Raw genomic sequence first — 12,926 nt, forward strand, 5'->3', positions numbered from 1 at the left:
GATTATGGGTGCACTTGAATTTAGAGATAAATTCATGACCTGGAATCAGTTATGAAACCTGTTTTTACTACTATTTCTGCTTTCAGTGATTGGGAAAATATAAATTTTGTCCAACCTTGGAGCAAGGAAAATAATTTAATTTAATTTAATGCATATACATGTAATTCTTTTCAACCATCAGACTTTACTGCTTGTTTTTGTTTCCCTTTGATTTTACCCACAGTTGGCTGTGCTTTCAGAGGTCATGTAGTTTACTTCATTATTTGGGGATAAGGATTTACTCATGCCATCCCAGAACAAGAGCTCTATGCTTTTTAATTGAAACTCCACAGAAGAGAATGTATCTGTCATTTCAGCCACAGTTAGATCCTTGCCAGTAAAACAAATAATAAATCTGGGATTATTTTCTTTTTGCACAGAAATGGTTTAAAAGAGGACCTTATGCCCATTGATTCAATCCATATGAACTATAGGTATAATTTTGGAATGACAACTATGTTTGTTTGTTTTTAACCCATATTTATTCACATTTAGCCTGTGTTAATTAAATGTTGGAAGCAGTCTCTCTGAAGGAATTATGTAAAAATGGGAAGTTTATTTGTTTTTAGCTCTTCCCTTTTCCTGTAGTTCTTAGAAATAACCCTGTTACTTGTTGACTCAGAAATTAGAGTAATCACTTTGTAGCTTTAGCAAGGTGACTTATAGCTTCCAGTTTTCTGGAAACACGAGTCTACTTTCTCATGCTGTAATGATTGTGGGAGTTGGTCTATAGTTGCAGAGGTTTTTCTGGCCAGGGAACTTCTCTTGCCAACTATTTCCTAGCAGGTATGCGTCTCTTTTATGTATGATTAGTGAGGAAGTGGCAGTTGGTCTCATGTTCCTTTCTTTTTGATGGAACAGGGAATAGGCAGGTCCTTACAGCTATAGAACTAATAACCAGTTGCACTGTGCTCTTAAGATTTTGTCTTAGTTTGCCAGGGTCGCTATGACAAATACCACACAGTGGGTTGGAATGACAACAGGAATTTATTGTCACGTGATTTTGGAGGCTCAAAGTCCAAAATCAAGGTATTGGCTGGCAGTGCTTTCTCCTGGAGCCTATAGTGTTCTGGAGCTGGCTTGCTGCAATGCTCGGGGTTCCTAGGCTTGCATTTCTGCCTCCGTCACATGATAGTCTGTCTCCTTGGTTTCCTGTGGCTTTCTCTGACTTCTAGCTTCTTCTTCTGGTTTCTACTTCTCCCACTCAGTTCTCTGTTTTGATTTCCTCTCCTCGTAAAGATTTCAGCCTTATGAGTTAAGGCCCATCCTGATTCAATTTAGCCTCATCTAAATAGGATCTTGGAGGATCCTGTTCACAAACAAGTCCACACCTTAACTAATAACATCTTCAAAGGTCCTATTTACAAATGGGCTCATACCCACAGAAATGCGGATTAAGACTTGAGTATGTCTTTTGTTGGGTACATGATTCAACTGCCAACAGATATCAAACGAAAGAAATGTTTTGGCAACTAATCTGTTTAAGAGCATTTACTGACTGGATTAATTTTTGAGGCCTCTTAGCCCTTCACTTCTAGAATATATAAATAAATGTTATTTTATGGTTTGCAGAAGGGATGAACTAAAGATGAGAAGTTATATCATTATTACACACTTCATCTCTTCTTACTACAATCTTCCTGTTATATCATCATCAGTCCTTCTCATTTCCTCATTTGTAATTTGTTTTCTTCATCTTTGTGGGCCATTATTGATTCATTCATTCAACTGTTTTTTGTGTACTTATTGTGTGCCAGTTACGGTGCTAGGTATTGAGGATATAAAGATTAAAAGTATAGTGCTGCTATCCCCAGGAGCTTACTGTTTATTGGAGACATGCAGTTGGAGGTCTAATACATTAAGATATCAGTTCAAATGGATGCATATCAAATATGGTGGTATCACAGAAGGAGACTCTAATCTCGGGAGGATGGGTGAATGTGAGGTTCAACGAAACGTAAGTTCAGTGTGAGCCAAGAGAATAATTTTTTTAAAGACTATAAATTTAGACTATGTTTAAGAAATATAGTGGGGTATAAAACCATATTATCTGAAAACTTAAAAATACTTTCTTCAGTTGTTGAGTTTTATATATTTCTATTAGAAATTATGTTTTATATATGTCTTTTAAATCAGGCTTGTTATCTGTGGTCTCAAAGCATGTATCTTCACTAATTTTTGTCTGTTTGCCAGTAAAATTGAGAGGTGTGTTGAAACCTCCCACTATGATGATGTATTTGTTAATTTCTCCCTGTGGTTCTATAATTTTTAAAAATATATTTTAAGGCTCTTACATATACATTTAGAATTGTTTTATCTTTCTAGAGTACTGAAATATTTCTCATTTTTTTTTTCTTAAAGTATATTTTTTTGATATCATTGCTACCGTAGCTTTCTTTTGATTACTATTCTCCTGGTATGTCTTTTTGAATCCTTATGTTCTAGATATGACTCTTACAAATAGCATAGAGCTACATTTTATCATCCAATCTGAAAATCTGTTTTTCAAGTGACAATTTAAAAAATATAAATTTATTTTGTTATTATGGATTTATTTCTCCCCTCTTACTATCTGCCTTCTATTTGCCCTGCTTTTTCTCTGATTTTTTCTCCTGCCTTGACTCATTTTGGATGGATTGAATTTTTCCTTTTTTCCCTTCTTATTCTATAGCCACCTCTCTGCTGGGTTTATATTTATATACTCTATTTCTCTTGTGACAGTGTTTACTTTTGAAATTTTACTATACATACTCAACAAAATATAAAATAATAAAAATTTTAACTCCATTCTTGTGCAGTTCATAACCATAGAACTATTTAACTTCAATCGTTCCCTCTCAATTTATATGCTGTTGTTGTCTAGTATTTTAGTGCTAATCTTCTTTAACCCAACACATTAGTCATTATTATTATTTTATACTGACAATATCTGATTAGATTAATACACATTTGCCAGTTTGTTTTCCTCATCATTCCTTCTTATAACTCAGATTTCTTGACTAAGAGAATTTTCATTCTTCCTGAAGCAAATCTGATAGAAGTTCTTTTAATAAAGGTCTGTTAGTGGTAAATTCTCAGTTTTTATTTTTCTAAAAATTTCTTCATTTTATCCATGTTCTTAAAAGTTAGTTTTGTTGGGCATACAATTTTAGCTTAACAGCTAAATTTTCTCTTAGCATTTGTAGAAATGATTCCACTATCTTCTGGCTTGTATTGTTGATTCAGAGAAGTTTGTAGTCCATTGAATTGTTTTACAGGTGATCATTACCCTTGGTCAGCTTTAAAGACATTCTTTGTTTTTGTTCTGCTATAGTTTTCTTCAGTGTATCTACGGCTTTTGTTTTAATATACACTTCATGTAATATGTTGTATTAGGGTTCTTCAGAGAAACAGAACTGACAGGATACATGTAAGTGCAAGTGTGTAAATATTATGACATTTATTATAGGAATTGGCCCATGTGAGCATAAGAATTGGCAAGTCTGAATTCCCTAGGGCAGGCCATAAATTGGAAACTGTGATGAAGGTTTCTGTGAATTCCCCAGGAGAAGCTGGCTTGCTGAAGGAGAGATAGAAATTCTTTTTTCTGACTGCTGAAATAATCAGTTCTCCCTTTAAGACCTTCAAATAATTGAAAAAGACTTCTTATTGTTGAAGGCAGTCTCCTTTGTTGATTATAGATGTAATCAGCCATAAATGCAATGAACTGACTAATGATTTCAATCCATGAATGCCCTCACAGTAACCATCAGGCCAGTGCTTGCTTGACCAAACAACTGGACACCTTAACTTAGTCAAGCGGACACATGAACTTAACCATCACAGTTGTGTATTCTGTATTTGTAAAATTCATGTCTTTCATCAGCTCTGTAAATGCTCACCCATTATCTTTTCCAAATATTGCCACTGTTGCATTCTCTCAGTTCTCTCCTTCTGGGATGCTAATTATGTATGCATGGTAAACTTCTCATCCTACCCATTATATCTTTTACCTTTTCTTTCATATTTTCTTTATCTTTGTGGCTCTCTGCTTCATTCTGAGAAATTTCTTTAGATCTATCTTCCAAGTTATTGGTTGTCGAATTTACTGTTTGATACTTACCCACTTATCTCAACAATTATTTTTCATTTCTACATGTTCTATTTCATATCTGCCTAGCCATTTTCAGTAGGCTTTTACTACTTGCTCTTTTAAAATATTTATCTTTCACTCATTTAAACATTTCATGATAGTTATTTTAAGTCATTTGATCTGAGAATAGCACTGGTCAAGAAATTAAACATACAGGTTGTGCAATATGTTTAGGGTTTTACATCTAACAGTACCTCAGAGTTTAGTGTTTGTGCTGTAATTTATGTATGTGTATAATTAATTATAGCATTCATGGAAAAATAACTGAAATATTTTTAATACCTAAGAGCAAGCACAATTCCAACCTTGGAAGGAACTGGTTTTAGAAATGTGCATGATTGAAAAACTTACATATGAAATTAAACATACTTTTAATATTTAAGCTTAAAATAATTGTTATTCAAAATAATTTTTATTGAAACAAGGTGTCTAAAAAAGAGAAGAGAATGCTACATTTCTTTGGTTTTAGGTTAAAACCCACACACAGGATTAGAGAGATGGACTTTGTGAGATCGCAATTTCCTCATTTTAAAAATGAGGCACAGAGAGTTTAAGTGATGAGCAAAAAACACAGCTGGGTAAGGTAGAGGCAGACCAAGGATTAGAATCCAAGTTTTCTTCCCTCTATTCTACTGCTACTTCTAATGAAGGTGAAGGACGGAATTGAATGTTGTGAGAGGTTTGGGGGGTGGGGGCAGTGGTGATGGCCTGTGGTGGAGATAGGTGGGGAGGAAGCCAGAATATTGCAGGTAAGGGAGAAGTTCATACTGTCAGCAGAGTGAAAATCCAAGAGTTAGGGAAAAAAGCTATTCATCATGAAGTTCTGAAACTACTTTTAAAAGCAATTCCATCATGCTATGAACGTAGCCACCACCTTAACCCCTTTCTTACTAAAAGTTTTCAGTAACATCCACTGTGGATGTCCCTTCCCTTTCCTCCCCAAATTCATTTTATTTAAGTGTGCTTCGGAGCAATTTTGTTAGCAATTAATTATATTTCACTTAATGGCAAATGGATCAGATGTATATGGTAAGCACACATCAGGAAAATAATCCATTATTGAGCAAAATATTCAAGATAGAAATACCATTTATGGCTTCATATAGGAAAAGGTATGACTAATATATCTTATCTATTATGTGACATTTTCTTTGCAGTTTGGTGGAATAATAAGGGACTGGAGACCAAAGAATAATTTACTTTCTTTTGGAACTCTATATAAAAATCTGATAGCCATGTATTTTTATAATATATATATATATATATATATCCTTTTACTTTTTTTTTAATCAAATTCAGTTTTATTGAAATATATTCACATACCATACAATATCTATGGTATACAATCAACTGTTCACAGTATGATCATATAGTTATGCCTTCATCACCACAATCTATTTCTGAACGTTTTCCTTACATCAGAAGGAATCAAAATAAGAATGAAAAATAAAAGTAAAGAAGAACACCCAAATCACCCCCTCCATCTCACCCTATTTTTCATTTAGTTTTTGTCCCCATTTTTCTACTCATCCATCTATACACTAGATAAAGGGAGTGTGATCCAGAAGTTTTCACAATCACACTATATAATATATTTTTAATAACCTGTGTGTATTCCTAAAATATATGCTGTTTGGTTTTGCCTATTCATGTCTTCTATATAAATGGAATTATGTAACATTTATATTTCCGAGACTTGCTTTTTTTGTTCAACTTAATGTTTTTGAGATTTTCAGTGTTGCATGCAGCTTCAAATTATTCATTTTTGTTGATAGGTATCCATTGTATGAATTTATTTATTTATCCATAATTTATTTCTCCATAAATATGTCATGTGTTTGTTTCATTTTCTATAATGTTGGTGCAGATTAGTATTTTCAGTAACTTCATAGGGACTTTGTGAAGAAGAGAAATGTACTAATAGGACTAACTTGACATTGATGGGATGTGAGTTGGGATTTATCTTTGCACTAGTGGAAGGATAATGATTCATCTCTCTTACGTGAAGTTTCTTTTGTGTTATCTGTCATTATTAATGTTTTATCTCCTATTAGATTCTGCTAATGAGGTGATATGTGATTGTTACAGCACTCCAGTTGAGGACAAGGCCTGTGTATGAGTAGATAAGAAAACAATACATTTTCTCTTTACTGCTATTTGGGAAAATAATTAATGGTGCACTTTATTTTTAACAGTGTTAGTAGACTTGAATTTAATACACAAATATAACTTTTTCATATAAATACTTCTAACAGAATTTTTAACTCTTGTTATATCCAGTTATTCATAATTATGTGTAAAATCATTCAAACTATTGGACATTTATAAATACTTTGGAAAGTCTAATAGTTGAATGATTTTTCTAATAAATTAAACAATTTATGGTCAGGATCTTACAAGAAGAACGTAGATGCAAAGGACAACAGGTTTTATGTTAAGTGAGTTTCAGTAACATTGAGGATTTTAGGTTATTGCTCTTATTGCTTGTACTTGACTTACTTGCTAATTCAGACATGAGGAAAATAAATGCAACCCATTAAAAAGGGCATATGAAATACTATCATTTTTGTTAATTTTATGAGATATAGCCCTTTTCTCTATTTGCTGTTAGGGTAGCCATTATTGTAAGGTTCCAGTTACTTTTATTGTTTATGTGATCCACCAAAATAACTTCATGATTTATTCATTGATTGAAAAAGTCACTTTATTCTTTCCACACAATTAATAATTATATAGTACCTTCAAGGAACAGTGCTTAACTTTGGGCATATTATAGTGTTAGAAACGTATATGTAAATGAGAAGTCATGGTGGAGGGAGATATTAAATACTATTGACAGGAGATGGTCCGGGGTACTTTGGGAGTATAGAGCAGGTACCCCTAATCTGTTCAAGGAAGCCTAGAGAGCTTTTCAACAATTCAGATTCTTAGTACCCATCCCCAGAAATTTTGATTCAGTACATTTGGGCCAGGTAAGCATTTTTTTTTTTTTTGTTCTTATTATTTTTAACTCCCCAAATGATTCAGCCAATTAGCCAAATTTGGGAAACACTGGTATTGTAAAGGATTAAAATGGACAGTAATCAGATAGGGTCTCTGTGAGTTAGCTAGGTATGGAATAGATAATGTTGCTTTTCAGATGTTCTTTGCTCATAGAACAAAGGTTAATCTTTATATTTATCCTATTCAATTGTAAATCTTGTTCTTAGGTTATAAAGTTAACTGCCCCAGTGGTTGGTTAGGAGAGCCTGGCTTATCAGTAGCCCATAAGAAAAGGAACTAGAATTGCTGTTTTGCTATAAACACAACGAGAGTCAGAGGTGGGATTTAGCTGCAATGGAAGCTGCTACAGTTTTAGTAGTTTAGGATGCATTGCTCTAAGTTTAGTGTCAGAATGGAGGTAATAGTCCTCTGTAACCTGAAGTTGTTACAACACATCAGAGCTCATGTGGATAGTCTGTAGGATCACATGTGAGTATGTTGACCACATGAGCTAAATGATGCGGATGTTGAACTCTTTGGAAACTATTCCTATGAGAAAGAACTGGAGAGCAATAGGCTTGTTCATCCTGAAAAAAGGAAAATTTAGTCTGCATAGTTCCAGAAGGGAGACTTGGAATCAAAGAGGGAAAGTTAATTGGGACGGTAGGTTTCATTTATTCCTTGACTCATGTATTCATTAACAAAAATATTTATTTATTATGTATTGTAAATCATTTAGTAGATGTCAAGGAATAATGGTAGGCAAGATATATTCAATCCCCTGAATCATGGAGCTTATAATTTATTGGAAGATCAAGACAATTAAGCAAGCAGTATAAGAAAATGTGATAAAGGGAAAGGCAGACATGCATGTATTTCACTCCATAAAAAACACATTTCTAATATTAGTACTGTCAAGAAAGTATAGTAATGCTGAATACTCTAACTGTGGAGGTATTCAAGAAGAGGCTGTTGCAGTATTGTAGAAGTTGTTCCTACCATTAAAATTCTATTTAACTTTTAACATCAATGATCATATACATATTTATAATAGGTCCACATACTCTGTTCCTTCCCACACCCCTCCTCTATCTTTTCTTCTCTCCAAATTCATTTCCATTTCTTTAAGACTGCAGGTTGTGATAGTGAGTTCCACAGACGTTTGGGTATAAGGAAAGGACAAATCTTAAAACTGAAGTCCCTCCTCATTATTACTTTTTGTCTGGGCTATCAGGTAATTGAGGAAAGGGATAAGTGTTTATGTAAATGTGCTATAATGTTAATTTGTAGATTTAGTTTTTGCCATTCCTCTTAATGGCTGGACCATGCAGGCATGGATTTTTAGCGACCTTCAGTGGGAGCCTGCATTTCTGTGGGAATAGGCAGGCACCAGGAATGAATGAGTAGACTGTCAGTGTCACTTATTATGTAATTTTTATGTGCTCCAAATAAAACTGTGGCTTTCTTTTGATCATCATATGTTTTCAATTTTTAAAACATGCCTTGACTAATTAGAAAAGCTGACCTTTCCCTCATATTTTTATTTACATTTTATTTTGTGACATTCTCAAGGCTATTTAAGTCTGTTGGATTCAATGTTACAGGCTAAACTTGGACTTTGTGGAGATTTGGGTTTGCTTTTTCTTGACCTAATGTGACTTCCTGTTTCTGAGAAAACAGTTTCTTAAGACTCTTTATAGGATTTTTTAAAAGCCTGGCAGCTCTTAAAACCACATTTTAGTAAACCGTTGTGAATGAATCAGACTTAAAAAATATATTTAAAAAAATCGAAGAAAGAACCATAGTTAAAGATCAAATAAACATTTTTTTTTTTTTTTTTTTTTTTTGAGGAAATTAGATCCAACAGAAAAATCTGATGACTTTAGGAAATGTCTGCTTCTGGTGACCAGATAAGCCAGGAACCAAAAGTTCTATTTTGAAATGATTAATAATCCCATTTCAGGGGGATATCGCAAATTGGGATTTGCTGTGTCCTAGAGGTGATGTATCCTAGTGAGTCTAGTTAATAAGTTTAAAAAAAAAAAAACAACGAGGTTGCCACTTGAGTATCTTTCTTTAAATGAATTTATGTACTTGGAACTAATTTTCATGCATTCTCAGGATATTCTGAAAAAAAAAGAAAAAAACGAAAATAGTTATTCCCACCACTTGGTTAATGGAGAAAATGAAAGTTAGTGTGTCTTTGGTACTTTCTGAAAAGCAGGAGATTCGCATCTCCTGACTCTCAGGTCAGAGGTTCTGCTCTTGGAATTATCTTAGAAATTGGCTTCTCATAAATATTTTAGTAGGGATTAAATATGTTTTGTAACTACAAGGGCATTTTATTCCTTGATTAATATTTTTTGAGCACCTGCTATGTGTCAGGTACTCTTCAAGAGGCAAAGAATATGGCAAGGAATAAGACAGATAAGGTCCTTGATTTTATTTATATATAACACATGTATATAAGGGTTTCTCTATGCCAGAAACTGTAGTAGGTACTTGACAAATGTTAAGTCATTTAATCCTCTTAACCCTGTGAGATAGGTACTAATATCCTTATTTTACAGATATAAAAAAAAGAACCCCAAAGTTACCTAGCTAGGCAGTGGCCGAGCCAGGGTTTGCATACGAACTGTGTGCCCATAACCACCCAACTCAGTGGTCACTCTGTATGTAGCCTGATCGTATAAGTTTACACAATGCTTGTTAAAAAAAACAAAAAACAAAAACAAAAAGCAGATTAACAAGCAATAAAACCTACAAAGAAGCTCAGAGAACAAAAAAAGAAGAGGAAAAGAAAAACCACAGGAAATCTGACTACTGTTAATATTTTGGTACCCGTACTCCATTACTTTATTTGTGCATGTGTGTATTTTTAAGCCTATATGATATCTTATCGATAGGCTACTGCTTATATTCACAGTGCACTATGAATGTCTTGCAGGCCACTACATTTTTTTATAGAATTTTAAATAGTTCTATAGTGTTCCACAGCTTTTCTATAGCATGATTTATCTAACCAATCGCCTGCCACTTACCAGTGGTGCTTATTTTTCAATTTTATAAGCTCTACTTTAGTTAGTATTTGTATAACCCAATCTTTTTACAAATCCAAGGTTATAAAAAGTTTCCTAGTGAAGATTGATACTAAAATTTTTGCAAGGGTTTATATGATATCCATGCGCAGTCTATGCTTTATGAATCTGACAGTGTCAACAAGGTAAATGTGCTTTTCCTTCTAGGTTGGTGGATGACAGATGTGTGGTGCACCCAGAGGCCGGCGACCTTGCCAATCCTCCCAAGAAGTTCAGAGGTGAGAAATAAATATTCTTGATTATGTGACTAACGGGGTTGTTTTTCTGTCTTCAAATAAATAATATTAAAACTTGATTCAATATAAAACTTTTCAAATATCATTATGGCTACTGAAAATTCTTTCAAAAATTTCCCCTTCATTTTTTTTTCCCTTTACACATTGAGAGATTTGCGATGAAGAAATAATTTCAGTGTTTGTTTTACTTGACAGTGTTCTATCTGTTGAGAGGAACTCTTGAAAATTAACTGTGAAAGACCACTTTCCAAGCCAGTAATTAGAGCTGAGTAATATGTACTTAAATATTTCTGTGACGGTTGTGGTAAAAATGTTACAGTGTTTCATTATCAGTTTTAATTTATTTTTATGAAAATTCTCCAGGAGAGTGACAGCAATGTGTTAACTTAGCTTTTAAAATATCACTTTGGATGATGTGTAATAACTAAAAATTGTCTTAGAACTCATTCCTATGTATAATTTTAGCAGTAGTTTGATAATCTCCTCAAGTGAGAAATTAGTCACAGTGGGAGAATGATTACAGCTCAACTGTTAGAAAAGAAGGATTAATGGAATCTGAAGAGAATCATAGAAAACTAAAACCGGTAATTAAAAGCTGGCTCAAGTCAATTTTATAGGCTTGTGTGTACTTTAATAAAAGTGATAATAAAAATAGTTTTAAAACAGCATTGATTTTGAACTTTCTGAAAGCATTCATTCCTACACTGGTGAAAAGCAGCGTAATAAAGAGTAAGAAACTGGAGAGATTAGACTTTACACCCAAAGCACAAGCACCAAAAAGAAAAAATAGATGAATGGGATAGCATCAAAATTAAAAACTTTTGTTCATGATGGGATTTTATCATGAAACTTACAGTAATTGGAGAAAATTTTTGGGACCACATATCCAATAAGAGTTTAATATTCAGAATCTGTAAGGAAATCCTACACTCATCAACGAAGAACTAAAAAACTGACCAAAATACTTTAATAGACTTTTCTCCAAAGAAGATATACAAATGGCCAAAAAAGCACATGAAAAGATGCTTAACATCGTTAGCCTTTAAGAGAAGTGCAAACCAAAACTATGCAGTATCCTCTCACACCCACTGGAATGGCTACTATTGAAAAAACAAACAAACAAAAAAAACTAAAAATAACAAGTGTTAGAGAGGATGTGGAGAAATAGTAACACTCATTCATTGTTGGTAGGAATGTAAAATGGTGCAGCCTCTGTGGACCACAGCTTGGCAGTTTCTTAGAAAGTTAAGTATAGAATTACCATATGACCCCGCAATCCCACTTTTGGGTATATACTTGAAAGAACTGAAACCAGGGACTCGAACAGATATTTGCACAACGATGTTCATAGTGGCATTATTCTCAATTGTCAAAATATGGAAGCAACCGATGAATGGATATAAACAAAATGTGATAAATATACACACAATGGAATATTTTCAGTCATAAAAAGGAATGAAGTTCTTTGCAGGCATCATGAGTGAAATAAGTGAGACACTAAAGGACGACTATTATATGATCTCACTGATATAAAATAATTAGAATAAGCAAATTCATAGAGTCAGAAACTAGAATACAGGTTTCCAGGGGTTGGGATGAAGGTAGGGAAGGGGGAGTTAATGCTTAAATTGTACAGAATTTCTGTTTGGGGTGATGGAAAAGTTTTGGTAATGATGGTAGCACAACATCGTGAATGTAATTAGTGGCACTGAATTATATATTTGAAAGGGGCTAAAGGGGAAATTTTAGGTTGTATATATGTTACTGGAATAAAACTTAAAAAAAAACTGCTTAGGATTGTACAACACAGTGAACACTAATGTAAACCATGGACTATAGTTAATAATACAATTATAATAATATTTTTTCATCAATTGTAACAAAGGTACCACACTTATGCAATATGTTAATGATGTGGGGCTGTATATGGGAATGCTGTATTTTCTGAACTCTGATTTTTCTGTAAACCTACAGCTTCTCTAATTAAATTTTAAAAAAAAGAGAGAGAAAATGGAGAGAGTGAAGGAATTCTCCAGAGCCACACATTCAAGCTAAGATGTGCTACTTATTGCACTGGGGAAGGGAGATAACTAACATTTGTTAAATATTTACCATGTTTCACTCCTTGTGATTGACCCTTTATACATAATACCTCATTATAATAATATCTTATTTTTTTCATTTTTCCTAAACTCAGAACCTTGCATAGACTGACATGCACCCTTAATTTCCTTTGAGTTAAATTGGTCACTTTGGGTAAGAAATCCAAATCTCTCCAAGTGGAGAAATTAATGCCAAGCAGGCTGTGGAAATAAAGCAATGAGGACTTCATTAGAGACACCCACAAAACTGCTGATAAGGGACACAGCCCTCACCTTGGGCAAGTGAGGTCTTCTTGTGATAAACAATCTCCACTGAGGATGGACCCACAGTAAAACT

At 33.6% G+C, this 12,926-nt stretch overlaps 1 protein-coding gene across 3 annotated transcripts in view; it reads left to right on the forward strand.

The window, feature by feature from the left end:
• Positions 1–12,926, forward strand: part of ITPR2 (inositol 1,4,5-trisphosphate receptor type 2) — a 550,850-nt gene that overhangs the window by 31,533 nt on the left and 506,391 nt on the right. For 2 of the 3 annotated variants that reach the window (XM_037848345.1, XM_037848346.1), the window contains exon 2: positions 10,399–10,469. In XM_037848345.1, the coding sequence (XP_037704273.1) occupies positions 10,399–10,469 (71 nt within the window). Of the gene's footprint in view, positions 1–10,398; positions 10,470–12,926 lie in introns of those variants that run through there. The other variant, XM_037848348.1, reaches the window with a different exon arrangement.

The sequence above is a fragment of the Choloepus didactylus genome, chromosome 8 (assembly GCF_015220235.1).
Source record: "Choloepus didactylus isolate mChoDid1 chromosome 8, mChoDid1.pri, whole genome shotgun sequence".
Lineage (NCBI taxonomy): Eukaryota > Metazoa > Chordata > Mammalia > Pilosa > Megalonychidae > Choloepus > Choloepus didactylus.